This window comes from Anoplopoma fimbria, chromosome 24 (genome assembly GCF_027596085.1).
Source record: "Anoplopoma fimbria isolate UVic2021 breed Golden Eagle Sablefish chromosome 24, Afim_UVic_2022, whole genome shotgun sequence".
Taxonomy (NCBI): domain Eukaryota; kingdom Metazoa; phylum Chordata; class Actinopteri; order Perciformes; family Anoplopomatidae; genus Anoplopoma; species Anoplopoma fimbria.
In genome coordinates, this window is record NC_072472.1 from 6,748,272 (window position 1) to 6,772,351 (window position 24,080).

A 24,080-nucleotide genomic window follows, 5' to 3' on the forward strand; every position below is an offset into this window, starting at 1 on the left:
TCGAAGAATGTTTTGAAAAAAAGTAATATTATAGTGCAACATTAAAAGTCATAGTATAGTATGTCAAACAATATAAAAAAAGGAATAGTACAGTTTGTTGAAAAATGTCATGAAAAAGTCAACCGTATAGAATGTCGAAATCTTTCATGAAAAAAGTAATATAATAGTGTCACATTAAAGGTCAAAGTATAGTATGTTGAAAAATATAACAGTCATAGTATAGTATGTCAAAAAAATTTCATGAAAGAAAATCATTGTATAGTATGCTGAAAATTGTCATGAAAAAAGGTTATAGTATAGTATGTCGAAAAATTTCTTGAATAAAAGTAATCTCATAGTAGGACGTTAAAAGTAGTAGCATAGTACGTCAAAATATATAATAAAAGATATATGTTGTATAATATGTTGTAAAATGTAATTAAAAGGTCATAGTATAACATGTCGAAAAAAAGTAATTCTAAAGAAAGTCAAAAAACATCTTGCAAATATTTATAGCATAGTATAATATAAACAGTCATGGTATGATATATTAAAAAAGGCAAGTGTAGTATGCCATAAAATGTCAGCATAATATGTCAATATGACAAAAATAGTCATAGTAGAGTATATTAAAAAATTCATAGTATTGTCTGTTAAAAAAATTATAGTCTGATGAAAACTGCCATAAAAGGCATTGCATAGTATGTCAATAGTAATAGTATAGTGTGTTGAAAAAGTCACAGTATTATGTTAAAAAGTCATCCCATACTTAAGAAATAAACATCTATATACTCTTTGCAAAATATTATTTATTCATGTCTACATAAGGATGTTTGGTCACATGGTCAAAAAACAGTGTTATGATTATGACTTGAAGTTTAATAGAAATCAATGCTAATGGTTCGTACATTTAGAAAAAAAGACACCATTCACCATCTACAGTATGTGTGTACATGTACATGATCTAAGAACTACTGTGGCACACATATGGCCTGTTTCTGTGCACGTGCATGACTAAACAATGTAATAAAACAAAATCCAGATTGCCTCTTTCCTCTTAATATTTCCAAATCTGACTGCATACATAGTCAAACTGGGAATTATATTAAATGAAAGAGAAAAAAAAAATGTTGAGATCTGAAGGGTCATTTGTTAGATGATAGGTTACTTTTGGTGTGATCACTATTCAAAGATTAAAAAGTGAACATTTATTTAATGTCGGTATTTAACAACTCTGAGCATAAATAAGGATGAAAAGACGAAGCTACATCACAAGACAAACAATAATTAAAAAGTAGGCTTCTGTTTTGGGGGAATTTTCCAATTGTTTTAGGTATTTATCTTATATATAAGACAAGGGTTAGAAATCAGATTTTCATTCACATCTTGTTTTTGTATAACAAGCAAGAAGCAAGAGTACCGTTTTGTTTTCTTAACAGTGATGTCGGCATTTGAGAAAACCAAATTCTGTCTCAAACAATAGTCAAACAGCACAGAGATTATGAACTGAGAAACTTCACTGATAATATAATGACATGCACGACCGTTCTAATGTTTGGAATCACATGTTTGGTTTCTGTTTTTACTTCTTTCCTTCAATATTTCAGACACCAAATGTATTATCTACATTTGAAATAGTTTCGACCCCAAAAGAGGAATAATTCAATTGATTTGTTCACTTGACACTGAAAAATGAATCTGTTTCTATTAAATCTGCACACATTTTGATGCTAAGCTTCCAGTTTCTTTTATCCATGTGTGGTGATAAGATAAGATAATCCTTTATTAGTCCCGCAGCGGGGAAATTTGTCTTCTATTCTTTACTGAACGTGGCTCAGAGGGATCGTTGTCCCGTTCTGCTCTTTCTATTGTCTGGTTAAACCATTTGTACATGTTTTTTGTTCTCCATGCACAAAACAAACCTTTTGTAAAGAGGACTTTTTACAACCTCAAAGCATGAAAGCACATTCAAACATATACAGTCGTCCTCACAGACATCCAGACATCGGACTGGACCCAATCAAGCTTTTTGTAGCAGGAGACCACAAACTTTGAACGTTGTGTAAATAGAAGAGCAGATAATATTTCTGATTATAATGCAGACAGAAAGCCGTCCAAATTGCTGTGTAACAGTTGGGAAAAGGTCATTTAAAGGCAATATGTGAGTTTTAAGACAGGGCCGATACATAATAACATAAATGAAAATGTTGGCATTACAGTGACACACACACTTTGATAACCACTTTGGGGAACAACTCACACAGTTATGTATGAAATAAGAGCTTTTTGTTTCCATGTATTCACACTCTGCATGTGTGAGTGAATGAAAGATGTATTGATTGATTGACCGTACATTCCTGCTCACTTGCTGTTGCCCCGGAAGGATCGCTGTTTGGTCATTGTCGTCAGCATCTGGCTGATGTAAGAGGTCAGGAGGTCGTCCATTTTGTAGCCCTGCGGGGTTTGAGGTCAAAGGTTAGATATGCTGTGCTTAATTTATATTTTTAATGCTCTATTGCTTTTTCTTTTTTTCTTTTTGATAGGTTGCACGTTTGATAAAGCCATCTGTTGAGTGTAGACAACCTCCCTTTTCTCATTATTGGTAATTGTTGCACCTTGGCATTGTGTCTTGAATGCGTAAAGATTATTTGTTTGATCACAAATATTATAAAAATCAGCCCATTCAGTTCTATTGTTGATATCATTTTTGATTCACTTCACTCAAACCAAGGAGCAATTACTAAAAAGATCATTTCAAATGTATATATCAACATATTTAAACTCTAAAACTTTGATTTTGAAAGCTAAATTCCAACAAATGCTTCATTCCAGGTTGTTCTGGTGGCAGTAGCGCTTCACGTCATAAACCAGTAGCTCACCAGTGAGGTCTCACACAGCAGCTTGCTGCCTCGGACCAGGTTTCCGATGGTGATGTGGAAGTAGGTGTTACCGCTGCTCCAGTTGGAGATCTTAGTGAAGGGGTGAGTGGTGAGGATGTCCTGCAGGCATAAAACAACTGAGATCAGCACACAGTACAGTACAGTAATCTGTGCATACTGTGATAAAAAAACCTAATATCTTACATTATCTCTATTTTATAAATACTTCAGGGTAAATATTTCACAAAACAACTTTGTTCCCAAAATGCTTACTTTTTGGAACATTCTAATAAGATAAGTGTGGACCCACCTTAGTCTTAGGATCAATGAGACTGACTCCGTGTTTGTTGATTGCTATCAGGAGGGTTTCTGGGTAATTTGGATCAGTTGTTTGCTGCAGGAAAAAAAATAAAAATAGAATAATCAAAAACAAAACTTTTCACACAGCGCTGAGAAAAATAGAAGTTACTTTGCAAATTCAGATTCTACAATTCTAATGTATCATTATAGATTAAATTAATGTGCATATTCATGCACATCAACAATTATAATCCAATAATAAAATCCATATTTTTCATTATGCTGATACTTTTGTAATTTGAAGTGACATTGAGAATGCAGGACTTTAACGGAGTATTTCCATACTGTAATATTGCCAAGTTTATTTGAGGTGGAAGATATAAGTAATTATTTCACCACTGAAAAAATCAAAGCGGCAACAACATAATGACATGAAAATATGCAACAGCTCGTAAACGTACACTTATATTCTTCTCTTTTAATAAAACAATGGCTAACGTCTTTACCTTGACTTCAAAAAAGGCAGAACCGAATGTTGTCCACTTGTAGATTATTTTGAGGAAGGAGAGTTTGGCTTCTCCTCGAGTCTTTCCCGAGTGCTTGTTGAACAGCGACATGATGGACTGAGAGGGAGACACACATTTAACATTTATTCATTCATTCATTACGTTTACACACAGTAGCCCCCACTGTCGTACATTTAGATAAGATATATTAAGATACCACTTCATCTGAATGAATTTATTACAGAATTAATTACATGACTTCTGGTAAATTGACTGGTTTTATTTGATATTGACAGCTCTGTGATTTTGTATATATGAAAGGTAAGAGGGCGGTTTCAGAATACATCTTGTATATTTTTATCTTTTTTTCATTGTTATTGAGCCAATTTCAATATTAGAATTTCAACATAAACTCATCTATGGTCTTCTTCTTATTTATCATTTTATGGACCAACATCTATTCTAATGTATTATTATTTAAGTAAATATCAGAAGTCAAAAACCCACATATTGGATGAAAATACTTAATAATTAAAATAATTATGAGTTTGCAGAGACTTTTATGACCAGACTTTTAGAACGGCCTACCAAGGTGATTAAATACGGCGTTGCTCTTGGCAACTTGGCAATTTCAACAGTTAATGGATGGATAGTCATGACATTTGGTTCAGACTTTCATGGTCTTCAGAGGATAAAAGTTTCCTCTCATCAATCTTGTATCTTCTCCTTGTTGGACTTTTCAGCTATTAAACCTGATTTAAGTCTCTAATACTTCTTTAATACGTCATGAATCTCACCCTCTTCCAGTCGTCGGGCGACAGATGTCTGATCTGGTCTTGAGGGACGAGGTCCTTCAGGATCTTGGAAATATTTTGAAAGTGGGATTTGTCATCCTCAAACTTCACCCTGTAGATCAGAGCTGCCAACTGGTGCACCTCCTCCCTCAAACACTTGTGGTAGCCTCGCAGATACTTAGGCAGCTCCTGTAGAGAGAAGACAGTCGCTGTTAACAAACTGCATATCTGTGAAGTTAAAAGCCGTGTTTTGGCAGTAAATGTATTTACTGAAGGTTGTCCCTAAACCTACACAGCTCCATTAAAATAAGGCAGTTTACAGTAGTCAGGTGTCAATGTCAGAAATTAATGTAGCCTAAACATTAAGAAACAACATGAAGAAAAACCCTTAAAGCAGCTGGAAACTATAATTTCACATATTCGTTACTTTCTGAGAGCCGTTACGCACTTGGTAGTAGTGGAAGATGGAGTCGGCCATGGAGTCTTTTCCTGGCACGGTGTTTGTCCACAGCTTCTTCATGAAGAACACCTGATACATCAGTGAAGGCACTACACCTGCATACACAACAAACACACAGAGGTGATCAACAGTTACAGGAAGATAGAAGTCACTGAGATAAAAACAAAACTTGTGAGCTTTAAAATACATTTTCCTCTTTTTACCGTCTTTCACATGTCTGGCTTTCTTGATCCAGTCAGTCAGGTGCCTCACAAAGTCGAAGAAGAAGTCGCCGTCGGGCACACTGATGACCTGGAAAAGCAGAAACATTTGAAGTTGTTTTAACTGCAGCAGACGGTCTAAACAGTAGCTTTCAGTCCTGAAGAAAAGTACTGCAGTTCCTAAATATATATTTATTAGAATCCAGATAATGAGGCTACAGATCGTCTTCACCTTGTCGGTGATCTTCACAAAAAGACTGAAGCCTTCGGAGGATTTGAGCAGAAGACGTCCAGAGATGTTGTGGCAGAAGTCTTTGGCTTTGGTGCTCGACTCCACTTCAAACACCTGCGAACACAGACAGGAGGCTTATATATGAAACACCGAATGCTTGCTGCAAGAATAGGCATTGATTTTTAATATTTTTCTTCAGGGTTTTTATTTTTCTTCAGAGATTCTTTTTTTTACTATCGTATTTTCATTATATTTTAACTGTTATTATTAAGTGTATTTTGTTTTCCATGTTATTTTCCATTAAGTATGGCAGTCTATCCCTGTTTTATGTTCATTTTATGTGTTTTTTTCCTTATCATAAAGCACTTTATGCCGCATTTCTTATATGAACGGTGCCATACAAATAAAGTTAAAGATTATAATCAGCATTATCGTTATTATTGAAACTTTAAAAAAACAAAAAGTGCTTTAAATGCAAATATGCTAACAGTTGAAGGGCCATGTAGAGTATATGTTCATAAAAACAATGAATTAGGATTGTTTTCATGATTTCCAGGAAGTTGAAAGATTATAAAGATTGATTTCCAATTATTATTATTTTTAATAATTATGCCATTTTAAAAACATAATAGTAACAATAACAATATATCGCACCATAAACTATTAGTCGTACCACAACAAGTGAGGCTGTAGCTGCTAAACACATTAGATTTTTAGTTAAGGAACTGTGCATTTTGTTTCTAATAAATTACACTTTTCAATTAATAAAAGAGGAAAAGTATGTTATTTTTTCTTTATAAAAGTGAAAAAGTAATGAGGGCCAATCCAAGCCCCATTTACGGTATCAGTCTATAGAAATTCAAGTTATGATATATTAAAGTAATAATATATATTTTGGGGGATTTTTATTTGTCACTGACCTCGTCTGAGTCATCAGGGAAGTAAACTTTGTGGAAGATCTGAGTGGTCTTGTGCTGGATGGCCTCCACCTCCACCAGGTGAGGAGGGTACTTTCTTGATCCATTTCTACAACAAAGAACAGACATGAGTAATGAAATGGATGAACTCAAATTAAATAGAAAGACTTTTTAAGCAGAAAGTGTGTTTGTTGTGTTACCGTAAGGCCTTCTGTAGCCGCTGCATGCAGTCTGGAGCCAGCTGGTGGTGTTTCTTGGCCTGGAGGAACCTCTGGACGTGAGGCAGCAGGAGGTTACTGGGAGGAAACAAACCAGTGCAGAGCCACAGCAGCTCCCAGCCCTTCTCTTCACTGTACCTACACACAAACACACACAACCACAAAAAATTTAAAAAGGTACTGCTAGGAGTTGGACTGTTTGATAAATAGACAGTATAGTCATTTAGTGAGTTAAATATGGCAAAAAGTAAGTAAGTAAATAATGTGTTTCTCAGACACATGCATTTATGGGAAGTTTTCTCATTCGAATAAATACAATAAATGTAAGTAAAACTAAACTTTGACCACCATGTTGCTGAATACCTTCCATCTCCGCAGTGTGTATATGTGTGTGTGTGTGTATGTGTGTGTGTGTGTGTGTGTGTGTGTGTGTGTGTGTGTGTGTGTGTGTGTGTGTGTGTGTGTGTGTGTGTGTGTGTGTGTGTGTGTGTGTGTGCTCGAGACTTACTTGATGTGATTATCAGTCAGCTGTTTGAGGATCTGACAGAAGATCTCGTCTTTGAGCGGCTCGCCCTTCAGGGCTCCTTCAAAGATCTGATCGGTGAGCTCGTTGACAGAACGCACGCGTTTGGACGGGTAGTCGCCCATATACTTCATCACAGGTAGAGCCGGGGTCAAGGATGTCAACCATTAACACAACAACTGGAGCAGAAAATCGCTTAATTGAGGAACAGGAAATGTGGTTGTTTGGAAATAATTTTGCTAAAATAAATAAAACACACCTCCTGTGAAAAAAAGAAGATTCTTTTTTTTAAAGATGAGTGTATATAAATGCTATCTTCCTCTACGCACTGAGATGGTTGGAAGAGTTTTGATCCAAAGTGGGACCTGGTAACACTAAATTTAATTTGTTAACCTTTCTTTTTGATTTTCAAAGCAGTAGCATGTGTTTGATTCAATGATTATTGACAGAAATATACTAATTCAATTATTACTCATGTCTAAAGACAAAACATACCCATTGACACAAACATTTAACACACACAGAACCCACACACCCTCCACTAAAGGATATCTATGAAGGCCAGGCAGGCCTCCTGGGAGAGCTCCTCATGGGCCAGGACCTTCTTCAGCAGAGGCTGTTTGAGAGGCTCCCTGGTGCAGCTCCACATACGCTCCTTCCCTCGGCTCTTAGAGATCATCACCCTGCTCAGAGTGCTCTTAGGAGGAGGCCTGGCAACATGAAGGAAGGGTTAGAAATTATGAAACTACACACTTTATATTTATATGTAAAGGATTAGGAAGCACACCTGAAGTAGTCGTAGGAGAACTCCTCCAGTGTGTAGGCCTTGATTTTGTCCTCAATGCCAGAGACACTCATGTGGGACAAACCGATGGATTCTCGCCTCTGATCAGGAGTCATAGTCACAAGAGCCTGAGATGGAGAAGGAGTAAAAGATGATGTAGGATTTGCCAAAGATAAAAAATATCGTCCTGAAATATCTTTATATAGATTTTTTATGAATGTATCGAGGGATGCAAGTTAACGACTGTAATGTAGAGTGTTTGTACAGGAAATAAGCCTTCTTTTCAAGAAGATTTATTAAAATCTAATATCAAAGGTTTGAAGCATGGGAGGTGTTTAGCGTAGCTTAGCATAAAGACTGGAGGCAGGGGGGAAACAGCTAGCATCTTACCCACACCTCTAAAGCTTACGAATTAGGCCAGCTGTTTTCATCAGACAGCGCTGCGTCTTTATGCTAAGCTAAGCTAACCACGTCCTGGCACCAATTCAACACTTGACATGTCACATGTCAAGTGTTGAACTGGTGCCAGGACCAGAGATAAGACCTGAGATAAGAAACTCAAAATCTATCTGATGTCACATCAGATAGAAGTTTCTTATCTCAGTCCCGGACAGGAAAAATAAAGCGTAAATCCTGACATGATGAACTTTTCCTTTAACTTTTCCTTTTCCAGCAGCAGATGGAAAAAGGTGCATTGATTGTTTTTAGCTGCTGTTAGTTTTTGTAATCATTCTGACTGCCAGAAGGAGTGGAGTCAGGTTGGCACTGCATGTTTCACCATGGGATATCAAAAAAGAACAATACATTTTGGCTATACATTTCAACTCTCTATGGGGATAGCTTGAAGTGAAAAATAGGCGAGGCAGCATAGGGTGAAACCAGTACACAGATACCAGGTGTTAATTCATCACTGTTGCTGTCCCACTCACCACTATGTCATACTGCGGCCTGGTGATAGTGGGCAGCACATAGACACAGTCGGCAGGTAGATCGCCTCTCTGTTTGGTCCTGTCGTTGATGCCGTGAGCCCAGCCAGAGTTCATCACATGCTCTCCGTCGTGTTCGTCCAGGATGATCAGATCCCCCTTGGAGAAACTTAGGAATGTGGAGTCCGCCCCCGCTGTAAAGTAAAAGGTTTTATTTAAAGACAGCAAAAAAAGAAAAAAAAAGATTTATCAACTATACATGATGCTCTTAACCATATGTGGATCTTACCAGGGTTGGGACAGTCCAACAGTCCCACCACATACTTGGACCTCTTCCTCAGACCCTCGAGGAATTCGACCACCAGATCCCGGATGTCCTCTGCGTTGTTGGAGGTGAACGTGTACTCGTCTCCTTTCATGGTGGCCAAGGTGAAACTCTGACCCTGGAGTTTACCCCCTCTGGAAGATGAACGTTTACTTTAATAAGGCCAGTTTGTAGCATTTCAGGGGAACTATAAGTACAAATGTAATATAATATTAGAAACTATGTTTTTCATTCGTGTACATCAGCTGAAACTAAAAATCAGTGTGTTTTCGTAAACTTAGAATGAGCCCTTCATATCTACATAGGCAGTGGGTTTTCCTTCATGCAGTCCGTTGTGTTGCACAGCCACGTTTCTACAGTAGCCCAGATTGAACAAACCAAACACTAGTAATACCATATACTGCATGTGCCCTTTTATTTATAAGGAATTGCTGCCACATTTTATGTTTTGTCTGCTATAAGTCCACAGCGACAATATTTATAACTTTTCCCCTTAATTCTTCACCTCAGGAATTTTGATTTGTGCAAACATCTTCTAATATAGGTGAAAATAGGCAGAATTTAGCTGCAAATTATGTTATGAAATATCATTTTGACTATCAGTGCTTTGAGGACTTGGTGTTAACATACCTGCTACTGGACACAGCAGTGATCTCTGGGAACGAGAGCTCCAGAAGGACCTGCTCCTGTTCATCCACAAAGTAAACCCCGGTCCAGTTCACTGCCACGATCACGTCGTTCTTGGGCAGACTGGGTCCTGTGTGGACAAACGGTGACATATCCATGAAAAAACAACAACATACAGATACTTAGTAAGACATGTTTAAGATAATATACACCAACCTGAGAACTTAAAGGCCTCGTAGAAGCGAGAGAAGAGTAAAGGCCACTTTAAACGAGCAAAATCCACCACGTCCTCCTTCACCTTCTGTGAGGTCAGCCTCCTTTTAGTGTGTAATCCCTGCACAGACAGTTGCAGTTAGTTACTGTGGCACTAGTTGTTTAAAGCGTGAGTGTTGGTGTCAGATACCTTTTTATGGGCGCTGATGATGAGCTGAGCCCACTTCTCTGCAGTCTTAGTGGAGGTGATCTCTCTGTCGGGGATGTAGGAGGGGGTGAGGGTGAGCAGGCGGTCTTGGAGGATCTCAGTGCCGTAGTCCACATAGTACTGCTGAGAGGCCAGCTCTGCCAGGTCCTCCTCCTTTAGGACAGACACAGGGCGAAGAAACAATTATGAGAAAAATAATCTGATAGAGGGAAAGACTCTGTTCTTCTGCAGCTGAGTTAAAGAGGAGACCATAACAAGAGTTAAATTCTTGTCAGTTTCTATAAAATGTATAAAGCCTTTGACGTTTGTACTCACATATATGTTTCATTTGTTTCAGCACCTCCTAATTTTAATTTAACAGTTACAGTTTTGTCCAAACTGTAACTGTTTTGTGACAATAAAAATAATAACAATAAATGACCTTTAAAACCAAATTAAGCTACAATGTAGTGTTGCTTGTCTTCCATCAATAAACTACCTTTCAAGTACATCAACTACATGTTAAACATATAAAGCTGCTCACCCTCTCACAGCGGTACTCTCCAAATTTCACCCCTCTGACGATCTGCTGGTAAACCAGGTTTGTGGCGACGTAGTCTTCAGCGGGGTTGTGCCAGGGGTTAAAGATCTCCTTCCTGAAGAACAGCCTCCAGGGGGCATTCCTCTCCTGGGCGCCCTGCTCCTTGGCGTACTGCTCACACTGGGAGACAGCGTCCATGACGTGGTCGCTACCGCTGCCCAGAGACGACACCTGATCCAAAGCAGATTCACAAACTTATCCAAGAAGACCTGAAGTCAGCGTCTTCCAGATTTGAATTTATAACCTCCATCATATCACGCAACCTTTGCTTTTAATGAGAGGTCAAGATGGTTTCATATCACTATATATACGTGGTGGAAGAAGTATTTTATTCTATAATTCTTTTCAAAAGTTCAGTAAAACATTCCTGTTTTCAGCTTTGTGACGATGCATTTCCCAACTGATCCAAGAAGTATTTAAAGTTTATTTAGCTTAAGAAGTAGGAGACTTTAAAACATAAAGAAACACTTCATCCTTTAGTTTATCACAAACATTCAACATCAACACATCTGTAGTTTTGATGTTGCATGATGTTGATGTTGTAAAGAGTAAAATGTAACATAAAATGGAAATTCTCAAGTAAAGTACAAGTACCTTGAATTTGTACTTATGAACTGGTCCTGCTGTGCAAAACAAATCACATACTGGTCTTATGTTCTGGTCTCACCTTGTCAAACAGGGCGATGTACAGCGAGAAGCCAAAGCGATCTCTCAGGTTGATCTTGTCGGCCAGAGCGTTGCAGAGCTCACTGGCGGAGGTGGCGGAGTCCGCCAGGAGGGTCTTGGTGGTGCCGTCCATAAACGTTACTGGGAGCATGATGGGCTTCTTAGATTTTGTGGCCTGAAGGGTGAAAAAAAGATTGAATTCAAGTTAATACAACTTAATAACAAAATTCTTCAAATGTCACTTTTTAACAAACAAATAACAATATTCTCTGATATTAAAACTATGCTTTTTAAAGACTTTTCAGGACCTGCACATCCCAACATGAGCAGCCAACTTAAACACAAAGCAGGGGGCATGTTCAGTACCTGTAACTCCAACCAAGAAGGCGGCTGGGTCCTTGTGCGGTTGACAAACGTCCTCCTCAACCTTTCCTCACAATACGGAGCGTAACTAGGGGGACCATTGATTAAAAATGTCCTTAAATACTAAAAAAACAAGAGAAAGAAAAGAAGACAAAAAGATACAAAACTGATTTTGGTTTGTTTTTACTGAAGGGGATAAAAGACATCATAAAATGTAAATTGCAAAATGGGAAGGATGTTCTTTTGATTTTGGCTATTTTAACATATTTCTGGCCTCTTAAAGTGTTGTATTTACCATTAATCTTTATTTCCTGAATGTTTTAATCAATAATTACAAACATATGATGTGATCGCAGAGCATAAAGCAGATCCAGTAAATCCCACAAAAGACAATGCTGGGTCAAAACAGGAATTCATGGTTGGACAGCAGTATTTGAGAGCTGCAGCATCACCATGAATTGGGTGGTATCTCTCTGTGAAGTGAGCTAGAGGTTTCTTACTTTGACAAACTTCTCTGAGGGGGCGAAGCAGCCCACGCAGAGAGACAGCAGGATCCATCCGCGGGCGTGGCTGCTCTTGGACGGATTCTGAGTGAGCTGTTTGCAGATCTGACAGTAGATCTCGTCCCTGAGTGAGAGAAAACAACAGCTGAACTCAACCAGATCCAAAGCACAGTGCTGTAATACATTTGTTTATTCAGAGCTACATTTATTTTATTTAGCTGGGAAAATTTCCTTGAAAATCAGTATAGATATTTAGAAAATTAAATTCCCAATATTTTGATTCTACATTGTTGTGGTGCCTCCGTGTCTAAATCCACAATCAGGTCAAAACTACCATTAAAGGAGTACTCCTGCAATTTAAAATCAATGCAGCAGAACCAGAGATATCATCTTTTCTAATTCCCTTCATTACCCACAGTGCAACTCCACCACTGACAGCTCAGTCATTGATTCCAGTGCTATGCTAGTAGCTGCTAATGTAGTCTTGAGCCTCTATCCTGCACCAGAAATGAGTAGCTGTTGGCACCAAAGCATTAAGAATATCTATATAGAAATAGCTAAATCTTCTCGCTTATGGTCTTGTTTGTTTATGTAGTTCATATAGAGGCATCAGTATTAGATTGAGACTGTTTCACAACCAGTTCAAAGTTTCTCACAGTAACTTTAAGATACTACAGCTGCTGTTGCGTGCAGGTCACCTGAGGGCCGGCCGCAATATGCCGTTGCCGATGATGAAGTGAAGTTTCTCCAGGTTGGAGGTGGGTCGGTCCTCCAGCATGCTGTTGCCCTGGAGACCGTAGTCCCCCTCCGTCAACCGCCTGGTCACCTGCATTGACATTTAATGTGATTATAACATACTACAAGTGGTTATTGTTTGCTTTAAGTAAAGTAATGAAATTCCTGAGGTATAGGCAGATATAATACATTACAAACTTGCTATAAGTATCTATGTTTATAAGTCAATATAAGTGGTCCTTGTTTTAAGTTAAGTGAATTTTTTTTTTTTCAATCAATCAATTTATGATAAGACGTTATAAAATTTGTTATTAGCAGTTATTATTTGTGTTATAAATCATAATGAAAATGTATGAGTGCTTAACTAACTAATAACTATAAAAATCCTGCGCAATAAACAGATTATCACACATTATGAGTATGTTTATTAAGCATTATAGACATTGATACCTAGGTACTTAAAATCTGTGGTCATAATTTAACAAAAAAATAAAATTATTGGGACATTCACACTTTTCTATGTTCAGTAACATATTTTAAATGTTAATACAGAACGGGACATACACCTCAGAACATGCAACTCTATTGCACCCTAACAAAAATAGATGACATGAGAACAAGCAAGGAACGATAAATATCAAAATATTTGCTATTTCATCAGAGTTATTCTGAAAGTAGCGCCCACTGATTGCTAAAAATATTAAATATAAACAGCAATATTTCTGTTTCTGGTTTGAATCTCACCTCCTCAGTGATCTTGGATTTCCTCTTCAGGGTGAGCGACACCAGTTTATGTCTCACACTGTTCCTCTTCTGGGTGTCTATGGAGCTGTTCTGTAGACACAAACATGACGACTGATGATGACACTCTGTTTGTTCACCACCTGACCATCAGGAATGCTGTCAAAAAAATATAATTGTTTGAAACACACCCCCTTCAGCATCATCTCACCTCTCCCTCCACCTGTAGCTCCTGCAGCTCCCTCTTGTAGGTTCTCTTGCCGAGTGTTTCGTAGATCTTAGTCATGACGGGAATCTTTTCGCTGCCATCATTAATGACCAGCTGGCATTTGGGCTCCGGTAAGTCCCCCATGAACCTCAACACGGTGATCCACACCGCTAAAGCAGCCTGGAGGACAGAACAGGAAGTTTAAAATCAACAGTGAGGGGAGTTAAACTTTTTATAGTTCTGAGCTATAATAAAAACAACAACAAAAATGTTGCTTTCACCAGCTGGTCTCCTTCGTCCTCGTGGAAAAGCAGAGGTTGTTTTAGGGGTCGTCTGATGTAGGTGTGAGTGGAAACACCCTGGAAGTACGTGGCTGCAAACTTGGAGAACTTGTACTCGGACAAATCCTCGTCTTCCTCATCTGGTAACGGCATGGCTTCATCCAGAACCTCTTCTTCTTCAGCCTCCTCACCGCAAGGAGTTTTCTCTAAATCCTGAGCGTAAAACACACACGGATAGAGGAAATAAGTCAATATGTGTAACAGGTATTATTTTAGACAGAACTATTCTGTCACACTGGACTTCTTTTCTGCACTATAGTGTACTGATAATGCACATGTTGTATAAACACACACACAGTATATATGCAACTGTATTTGTTCCTTTTGAATATAATATAGTTTCCCTTTTTATTTCTTCCTTGAGTGTTACTTTTAATATACTTTTGTTATATTTAATGCCTATCTTATTGTTCATATTCTACTCTAATTATATTATTTTGAACATCTGTTTATATATTTTCTGTGTGTGTAGCGAGAAGGTGGCTACAATTATATTTCATTGTGCAGTCCTGTGTTGTATAAAGATAATAAAGCTTAACCTAGAACATAAGATGTCCGTTTACTGTTCCTACTTACATTTCACACTTTTATTATGAAATGTAAGTAAGAACACTAAACAGACACAATTGGATACTAGATAATAATTTAAAAAAGCTGCACATCCAGCAGCGCAAGAGACAGATATTTTCAGGGCTAAAATCTAAAAACATAGTGAATATTACAATCACTAGTTCTTAATAACACTAATGATGGCTCTGTTCTATTCAGGTGTCCCAGTGAGATTGACAGTTCATCGGATCCTGAAATCAAAGCAGCTAAATGGAATCCAGCCAGCTTGAATTTCTTTATTATCAATTTATTATATGCGATTTACCTACTGTGACATCTTAAAGTATTTTTTCACAATTGTATTCCAATACCTGAATTTTCTTAAGAAATAAAAGGTTATTGCTCTGAAAAGTTTTACTTGCATTATTATTACATTATATTATCATTGTATTAGTGTTATAAAATGTCACAAATTTGAATTGCAGTTATTTCTAGGACAATTTATCTTCCAACAAAAGTAGTTCAGTGAGTCATTTTTATTTGGACTACAGAAACCATCACATACCTCAAAACCAGCCGGTGCCTGTCCGTCCTGGTTGGGCAGCGGCCCGGTGCTCCCCAGGAAGCCGAACATCTGGTCGACCATGTCGGAGTGATCCACTGGCTGCTCCTTCTCCCTCTCCATCTGCTCCAGAAGCTCCTTCTTCCTCCTCGACTCCTCCTTCTCCTCCCGGCCCCTCTCCTCCTGCTGCTGGGCCAGTTGGACGAGCCTCTCCTGGTGCTTCCTCTCCGCCTCTGCCTTGGCCCGCCGAGCTGTCATCTGGTACCGAAGCTGCTCCTCCTCGGCCAGGCGCTGGCGCTCTGCTTCCCGGCGATGCTGCAGCTGTGAGGGCAGGAAACAGAGGCAGGTTGGGTGATATACTGATAAGTCATTTTTCTTTCTGTTAGCTTTTGACTACTTGTCTGTTTTAAAACTAGAGCAGAGGAACTGAAGGGAATCATTACAGGTGTAAACAGATGACTGACTAGAAAGAATATAACGCAATAGACAGTACTTTAATCTCTATTCAGGTTATTTAAAGGGGCGTCCATCTACTTAACTTCTTCCTTGTCGAGTCACTGGAACTGCAGAGATGCTCAGGAATACTATTTGATAGTTCTCCGAAAGCTACTTATAACTTATCAAGCTGATAACAAACTGAGATTAAACAAACATTTACAAGACAAATAATTTATTCAACATTATCTTTCAGAACAGGAATAGAGAAAGAAGTGTGCAACAATGGCAGAATAGCATAGCAATTTTCTTTTTTAAGTAAAAACATTCTTAAAAACTTTTAATAATGTGACATTTTTTTTTTTCATATTACACAAACAGAAAACATGCAACAACATGCAACCAGGTTTAAACTAACTGATTTAGAAAATAATATATAAAAGAAGGTTTTACGGTGACGTATTTTAGGCCATGATCACATAGGAGACTTTCTTGACATGGGTAAGTCTTTGTTGTTTGGATGCTCTGTGTTTAAAGGTCTCAGTATGCGTCAAACAAAGTGCATTTCAGATCGTCTGACAGTGGAATAAAGGGCGGGGCTTCTTCCAGCAATCATAACTATCCAAAACAGACAATCTGACTTTTATGCTCGCTTTGCACAGTGTTTGGCCACGATTACAGATATGAAAAAGTAGGCAGGGCCTGAACTAATTTCCCAAATAATTCTTTAACATCTTTAAAGTCTGTTTTAGCCAAATCAAATCTGTGATTGCTTCCTGCTACATTATTCCTCATGTCTGCCCTCAACACCAACGGTCCTTACTTTCTGGTGCGTTAGCAACATAATATAGGTAGCAGTAGTAAATATAATGACAATTTACCTCTGCCCTGAGCCTCTGGCAGAGGCGTCTGGCTATCATGCCCCTGGTGTAGGCCTGAAGGGTCAACACGGCACGGAGACGCCGCCCAAACGTCTGCCGGATGAGGAAACCACGGCAACGGGCTTGGATGAGAGTGATGCGGAGGCGAGTCGTCCGGTAGCTTTTGTAGTGCTTCCTCGACCTGTAGACGGCCTGGAGGCGCAGGAAGCCAGACTGCATCTGAAAGAGAGGACAGGGTGGAGAGGTTATTAGTGTGAATTGGACAGACAGAGACTTTTTTAACCCATTAAAAACTACAAAACTACACATTGAAAGTATTAAGGACTCACAATTTGATATTTCTTCCTGCACAGATAACCCCTCCACACCTTCTGGATAAAGGTCACAGCTCTCCTCAGTCTGAGAAAGTGAGTCCTACGACAGAAGATGAGACAGAGAGTAGATGTTAAACCAGACAGTGGTGTACTGTAAGTAAGTACATTTACTCAAGTACTGTACTTTTAGGTACCATTTTATGCAACTATATACTTCTGCTTTGCCACATCTCAGAGGTAAATATTGTACTTTTTACTCTACTGCATTTGTCTGCAACTGTTCGGTAAATGATGTATCTCCATATGTGTTGATGTTGAATGTTTGTGATAAACTGAAGGATGAAGTATTCCTTTATGTGTGGAGAAAAGTCTACTGTTTCTTAAGCTAAATAAATTATTTAAAAAGCCTCTTGCTGAACAATGAGTACTATATATATTTATTCATTTTTTTTTTGTAGATGTGTATCAATCTCTGTCCTAGAAAGTCCTTCACCTCTCTATAAGTCCACGCACAGCCTTCTGGATGAGGATGACCTTGTCAGTGATGCCCTTGTCCCTCTCGATCTCCAGCTGCATGTCGTGGTGGTCCTGACAAGAGACAAGCAGAGACAAATAAAGAAGAGGGACAACAAAGCTTCAGGGCCTCAGACCATCAAGAGCCCCTAAATCCAATTTGATTACCATCAAATTGGTTTTGGTAATATACACCAGTAGAGCATGATATGAACTGAATTGGTAAGGGTCTAGATATAGTATATGGTTAAACTGATATTATTTATTTCGGTGGCTAAAATACGTTTTTCTGCTGCCCTCGTCCACAGCAGTATATTGCTTTGCCCCCCAGCTGGTATTCCTGTCAGTTTCTATAAACTGGGGGCGTGCCAACAGCCATCTATTCTAGATAAAACACTGGCTATGATTAACTGCCTCACTTCAAAAATGTATCCCTTTTAGATGACTCCTGCAATTTGTCTTGGGGTGTTGAGGCCTTGTGCTTTGAGAAATAAAATAGATCAGTTGATTTTATGCTGACATGGAGCATACTCCTCACCACATTTTTTTGTAATCATAATATCTCATATGAAGTAAGAAAGCGAACATTGGAGGACATGGTGGCAACAGATTCCAAAACTAATTTTTGGCATTTGGTTTATCCAACCCTGAAAATCATGACCTGTTATTATCAACACCTAAGACAACTCAAGCCTTGACAACTTTTACACACAAAAAAAACAATAACCTTTAGGAAAATCTTGGTCTTTCCGATCTGCCAGTCATCATGTTTCCCCAGCCGGGCCAGGACGATCTTCTGGCAGGTCCCTCGTAGGTCTTGCTGGAAGGAGAGAGAACAACGTCAAAGTGACGACTCCTGGACCAGAAAGATGGTTTTAATGACTTTGACGAAGGGTTGGTTCATCAGAAACTGTGAATGATACTGTTTGGATGGTAAAGTGATTATAACAGTCCAACTGTACTTGTGTGTTGAGTTCCTCTTACATTAGTTTGTGATATCAAACAAGGAATATCTTAATTAATGGCAAAAAACGAAAGTCATTTTGGCATATAAAGATGCTAAAGCATGACAACATACATTTTTTTATTGAAAAGTTAGTTTCAGTGTTCAGAAACCTTAGCCTTCATTGCACCATAGGTGTGACATACAGGCTGAGATTTCCAGTTTACTTTTTACAATAAAAATCCTAGAAGGGAAATACCCTTTCTTTCAGAGAGGGAAAGTGAGGAGATTGATAACAATCTCATACCTGTGAGTTAGGAGGTGATTAGCATAGCTTAGCATGAAAACTAGAAGCAGGTACAAAAAGAGCTTGCCTGGCTCAAAATTGTTACAGATGGCAGTGGTTGTGTTGCTGACCTGTACGTGAGCAGGTTTGACGCCGGGCATGAGGACTCGGTAACGGTCCACAAACTCCCCAAAGCTGTATCGGATGGGATAGCCGGCCCGCCGTATTCTGATGGTCTCCATCATGCCGGAGTATCTCAGCTGACGAATACACAGCTCTCTGTCAAATAACTGAGAAAAGGACAGAGAAATAGAAATAAGCAGAGGTTTCAAATGTATCAAAACTTCAGAAGAAAAGAAGCTTAATGAACTATTTGAAGTATATTTAGAAGTAGCTGAACTATTTTGTTCTTGCAGAAAAAGTAAGATTTTGGGGGAAATACACTTATTTGCTTTCTTGTTGAGAGGTAGATGACAACAATATTAATGTCTGTGAGGTAAATATGAAGCTGCAGCAGCTACAGTCAACAGCCGGCTAACTTAGCTTAGCACAAAGTCTTAGAACAGAGGTAAACATCTAGCCTGGCTCTCTCCAAAGTAAAAAAAAAACAAAAGCTTAACAGCACAACCTTGCTAATTAAAATTAATATCTTAATTGTACAAAAACCTTGGATTTAAAAACAGGGATTTATGTGGCGAACTATTTCTTGGCCGGGCAGTAAAACCATGTTCCTTTTTCTAGTCCATAGGCATCAACTCAGAAATGTACTCTGGGGCTTTATCATATAGTGCCAGTAAGTAATATTTGACATTTTAGGTACGCAATAACAACACAAACTTGGACAAGGGCTAAGAACAAGAAAAAGTCCTGTATTGTGTCTTTTACATGCTCACCATAGGTTTTTTGAGCTCGTTGGGTTTTATACAGCGGACGAAGAACGGCTGACACACGCTGAGCGTCCTCATCAGCATCTCCAGGGAACGTTTGAACTGACTGCTCAGAGTTGGAGAGCGTTTCCTCGTCTCAGCACCCTGCAAACACACATAGAAGCCATGGAGATACATGAAACTATGTATAAGCAATCCAGATGAACAAGTGTCTACAGCCAGATATCAACACATTCTGATTCACTACCAACCCACATGAACACTAGGTCCAGGATATTTTGGGCTTTAACTCCACTGAAACTGCAGAGGACTTAACGTTTGTAGTTTTTTTGGACAATATCCATAATTAGGATACTATATATATTTGTAACCTCCATCATGCCATTAAAAATTGATCTTCATGAGACAACATTTGACTGTTAACTTTCATTTCTTTAACATTTGCAGACATTTTTTGACAAAATCTTTTCTGTTCAATATAAATGAATGCACAAAGGATTCACAAATGCATTTTGTGATTTATAAGCAAAGGACTCTGCATATTTTGCAAAGCACCTAAAATAGTTATAGTTGTACATAAATATAAAAAACTAAAATCCACATATAAACAACAAATACCGCCTCAGAGTTGTATGCCTCTGCCAACCAGTCAACAGTCTACATTCGCGTCTCTCCAAACTGTCAACACTTCATAATCTTCACAATCATGAGGATGGGATGCATGTGAGGTCACAGTGACCTTGACCTTTAACCTTTAATGTCTAATCAGCTCAAAGCTAGCTGTCTGACTTCTTTCCGAGTAATTCCTTTACACCTAGCTGTCTGACTGAACCCGTTTCCAGACCACTGAGTTTTAACTTCATATTTACCCCTATTAGACTGTTTTCTACTTTATTTGACCACTGATACATTACAAAGAAGGTCTCACTGGCCTGTCAATTTAATTTTGTTTTTTTTAGCTAGCTCCTATGAATGTACTATTGTTGCTGTTTTAGAGAAGATCCAGATTTCATTTATGTGTCATTGTGTTAATGGTTTGCAGCATGTGAATAAACACTAGACATTTTAAACACAGTGGTACACAATGTAAACACAGGGTGCTCACACACATTCTTACTACTGAACACAACAAACGAATGAAACAGGAAAAAAGACAAAATCTCTGACAGCTGTCTTCACTGTAATTCAAAGCTCCAGCTAAGCCAAACAGAAAACCTGATAAGTTTGAAAAGCCCCCTCAGTTCTCTGGAAGTCTCTCAAATTGTCCTGTCAAAAGGCAATAATTGCTTTCTGAAATGGTTGATGACTGAGAATTGTGTGTCAGAGAGTTTGCTGGTTATTTCCTCTCTAACTTAATGCTAAGTTTTATCAAATAAACACTTTTCTCTCTTCTTTCTGCTACAACAACCTGCAGACCTGTCAGATAAAAAGAAGAGCTTAAGGAGTGAAGGCACGCTCTGGATTCGTGGGTTTCTATTCAGTTTACATGAACACACGTGACCACATGTCGCTAAAAGGCCGTTGATTACCTTGGGAGCAGGTGTGCTGGGCTGCTGATAGCCACACAGAAACTGATGTGAGAGGAGAAGATAGAGGACAGAGGAGAGAGGAAGAGAGGAGGTGTGCCATTAGTTAGAAGCCAACACCGTGAGGAGAAAACACTAAAGGGAAGAATGTCATTATCACTTGAAGACAGCAAACGCCTTTAAAGTCATAACAAAAGTCAAAAAAAGGAGGTAAAAAATATTAGTGCAACATTATAAATATTCATGCAGGCACATTTTAGTGGTGTTGCAGTATTTGTCGGTCTCACCATGGCCACGTCAGCCTGGAAGATCTGCTTGATGAACTTGTTCTTGGACGAGTGGACGAGCTGGATGGTGTCGGTGTGGAGGCTGTCTCGGTTCTTCTCAAGGAAGCCTGGAGGGACCAAAGAGAGAGAAAAGGTAATCCGTTATTTAAGTTAAAATACTTATACCACACGCTGAAAAAACTATGTTATGAGTAAAAGTCCTGCATTGAAAAAAGTTACTTTAGTAATAGTGTTCAAGTATTATCAGGAAAATATACTTAAAAGTATCAAAACTATAAAAAATGTCCCCTGTTACTGTTCTAAACTCTTTTATTTCATTAGTTTATGATTACTCATGCATTAATGTAAAAGCAGGATCTTACATTTGTAGATCATTGAGGAGGAGGAGCTCATTTTAACTATTAACTAATGATTCTTTTAGTTATGGACTCATCTAGTGAAATAGTAAAATTACTGAGAAATGGCATCACAACTTCACAATGTTTAACTTGTCCAACCAACAGTTTTAAACCAAACATTATCACTAATACATTACAATTATTCACTTTATTAAAAGGAAAAGCAGCAAATCATCACAATCGGGAAGCTGAAACCAAGAAATATTTTTGCATGAAAAAATTATCAAAATATTTGGCTTTTTTCCCCCCCATCAATTAATTGACTTGTTGTTTCAGCTCTACTTAATATTTTGATTTATAAGATAACTTTTTTTATTCTATCAGCTCTTCATATGTTTTGTTTGCTAAAATCTTAGCTTGTAAAGTAACTAAAGCTGTTAGATAGTGAAGTAAAAAGTACAATATTTATCTCTAACATGAAGTGGAGTAGAGGTATAAAGTTGTAGTAAAGTACAGGTACCATAAACCTGTTCACTTTTAACCACTGCTGGCCCTCGAATAGGACCGGGTCCAAATTATACTATTCATGTCAGGTAGGGTCTCGTTTACTGCCAAAGCTAGTTAAAAAAGGACTACAAAACAAAATGCTGAAAAATGGATGAAACATAACACACCTCTGGTCTCGTAATGCACCACTCCAGCAAAGTGTTGGATACCAAACTGGGTTGCGTAGCTGTTTTTAGGTTTGACGTAGTTGGAGTTGAGCTTGTGCTGTGAGTTGAGCTTGTAGAGCATCGTAGCATCGGTCCCCTGACAAAAAGACAAAAGAACCAGACATCAACTATAAAGAAAAGCAAAATAAATCTGTCGACTTCTTACACTGAATGCTACAAATGTGGTTGACACTTCAAATAATCTTGTAAAAAGACCAGCAAATCAATAGATCACTGAATCTATAGACTGGTGTAACTCTCTCTCGCTTCACACCTTTGGGAACTTGCTCTCTTCGTCAATGAGGGAGATGATGTTCATGGGTTTGTTGGCAATCATGTCCAGCGCGTCCTGGTTGTCTGTGAACTCGATGTGCTGCCAGCTGATGTCCTCCAGGTTGTACTCCTCCTGCTCCAGCTTGAAGACGTGGCGGACAAAGAACTGCTGCAGGTTCTCGTTGGCGAAGTTGATGCACAGTTGTTCGAAACTACAGGGGAAGGGATATCGGAGGAGAGAAATCAGGAAGTAAGAGGTGAGAAACAACATTTTTTGATGACACAAACTAGGGTTCAAACAAGATTTCCCTATGCCAGGACCAAGTATGATGGTTTCTAATCAAATGACCAAGCATGTTGCACCTGTTGACGATGAAGTTCTCAAAACCAAAGATGTCCAGCAACCCGATCGACCTGCGCATGATGTTGCTCTCGCAGGATGGAAGTCTGTATATGGCAGCATTGATCTTATCCACAATCCAGACAAACAGCCGCCCGTAGATCCCCTGGAAGATGTAACCCATGGTCAGTTAATATTTTTGTTTTATGAGATTTTATATGCTTATTTTCATTATGATGTGTATATCTTGTACATTTAAACATCCACATCACTGCAGCAATGGGAGATGTTCAACCACCGGAGGCCAGCAATAAATAGGAATTTCAGTTGCTGCTAAATTCTTCTTCAAAGGCCAAAAAGTAAAGCTTTTTTCTCTCAATAAGCTTCTTACTATGAGGTGTTTCAGATCAGATATTTCAGTTTTTTTATGTAAAATATCAGTACCTTGACAAAGGCGTCCCTGACATCCAGGCCTTGGTCCACACTGAGAGGCGTGGCAACACTTTCACCGCGAGTGATCAGGGTGCGTGTGGTCAAACACACCATCACGTCCTTAGGCTCCACCTACAGCAGAGCACAACAATTAACGTAAGAGAAATGATTTAAAATGTTCAATTTAAAGCAGCATCACAATGTGCATCTATATTTTAAGACAGAGCCTTCTAATGAATCTCCATTTGCTCTGGAATGGTAATAGAAATAGTTTTCATTACATTTGATTAGTATTCCTTCGCTTCATACCTTTCAAAGGAGGCACAAATATGCATTTTTGCTTTAAGGGTAAGGAGCTATTCCTGAATCATTTCGAGTAGGTTATTTATACTTTTTTAAATTTTTTACTAGGGTTTAAGAAGAAAGTATAGCTACTAGTTACTACTTTGTGTCACTAGGTGACTCTGGGTAATTTAATTTCTCACATTTTTTTTCATATTTTCACAAACAAAAAAATTAATTGATTAATTGAGAAAAAAATCAGCACATGAATCCATAAGGAAAATAATTATT

General features: G+C 38.4%; 1 protein-coding gene across 1 annotated transcript in view; it reads right to left on the minus strand.

The window, feature by feature from the left end:
• Nucleotides 1–2,340: 2,340 nt before the first annotated feature.
• The window catches only part of myo7ab (myosin VIIAb), a 31,230-nt gene continuing 9,490 nt past the window's right edge, over nucleotides 2,341–24,080 (minus strand). The window contains exons 10-47 of the mRNA XM_054625244.1: nucleotides 23,520–23,639; nucleotides 23,099–23,241; nucleotides 22,737–22,947; nucleotides 22,424–22,559; nucleotides 21,412–21,518; nucleotides 19,605–19,742; nucleotides 18,843–19,001; nucleotides 18,210–18,302; nucleotides 17,463–17,557; nucleotides 16,985–17,069; nucleotides 16,656–16,874; nucleotides 15,343–15,660; nucleotides 14,169–14,381; nucleotides 13,891–14,067; nucleotides 13,683–13,772; nucleotides 12,902–13,029; nucleotides 12,201–12,327; nucleotides 11,704–11,823; nucleotides 11,339–11,512; nucleotides 10,615–10,842; nucleotides 10,074–10,244; nucleotides 9,887–10,004; nucleotides 9,674–9,800; nucleotides 9,008–9,177; nucleotides 8,722–8,912; nucleotides 7,796–7,920; nucleotides 7,561–7,718; nucleotides 6,994–7,147; nucleotides 6,468–6,623; nucleotides 6,271–6,376; nucleotides 5,351–5,464; nucleotides 5,122–5,209; nucleotides 4,907–5,013; nucleotides 4,462–4,647; nucleotides 3,665–3,781; nucleotides 3,169–3,252; nucleotides 2,859–2,978; nucleotides 2,341–2,433 (exon numbers count right to left, since the gene is read on the minus strand). Of these exons, the coding sequence (XP_054481219.1) occupies nucleotides 2,341–2,433; nucleotides 2,859–2,978; nucleotides 3,169–3,252; nucleotides 3,665–3,781; nucleotides 4,462–4,647; nucleotides 4,907–5,013; nucleotides 5,122–5,209; nucleotides 5,351–5,464; nucleotides 6,271–6,376; nucleotides 6,468–6,623; nucleotides 6,994–7,147; nucleotides 7,561–7,718; nucleotides 7,796–7,920; nucleotides 8,722–8,912; nucleotides 9,008–9,177; nucleotides 9,674–9,800; nucleotides 9,887–10,004; nucleotides 10,074–10,244; nucleotides 10,615–10,842; nucleotides 11,339–11,512; nucleotides 11,704–11,823; nucleotides 12,201–12,327; nucleotides 12,902–13,029; nucleotides 13,683–13,772; nucleotides 13,891–14,067; nucleotides 14,169–14,381; nucleotides 15,343–15,660; nucleotides 16,656–16,874; nucleotides 16,985–17,069; nucleotides 17,463–17,557; nucleotides 18,210–18,302; nucleotides 18,843–19,001; nucleotides 19,605–19,742; nucleotides 21,412–21,518; nucleotides 22,424–22,559; nucleotides 22,737–22,947; nucleotides 23,099–23,241; nucleotides 23,520–23,639 (5,466 nt within the window). The remainder of the gene's footprint in view (nucleotides 2,434–2,858; nucleotides 2,979–3,168; nucleotides 3,253–3,664; nucleotides 3,782–4,461; nucleotides 4,648–4,906; nucleotides 5,014–5,121; nucleotides 5,210–5,350; nucleotides 5,465–6,270; nucleotides 6,377–6,467; nucleotides 6,624–6,993; nucleotides 7,148–7,560; nucleotides 7,719–7,795; nucleotides 7,921–8,721; nucleotides 8,913–9,007; nucleotides 9,178–9,673; nucleotides 9,801–9,886; nucleotides 10,005–10,073; nucleotides 10,245–10,614; nucleotides 10,843–11,338; nucleotides 11,513–11,703; nucleotides 11,824–12,200; nucleotides 12,328–12,901; nucleotides 13,030–13,682; nucleotides 13,773–13,890; nucleotides 14,068–14,168; nucleotides 14,382–15,342; nucleotides 15,661–16,655; nucleotides 16,875–16,984; nucleotides 17,070–17,462; nucleotides 17,558–18,209; nucleotides 18,303–18,842; nucleotides 19,002–19,604; nucleotides 19,743–21,411; nucleotides 21,519–22,423; nucleotides 22,560–22,736; nucleotides 22,948–23,098; nucleotides 23,242–23,519; nucleotides 23,640–24,080) is intronic.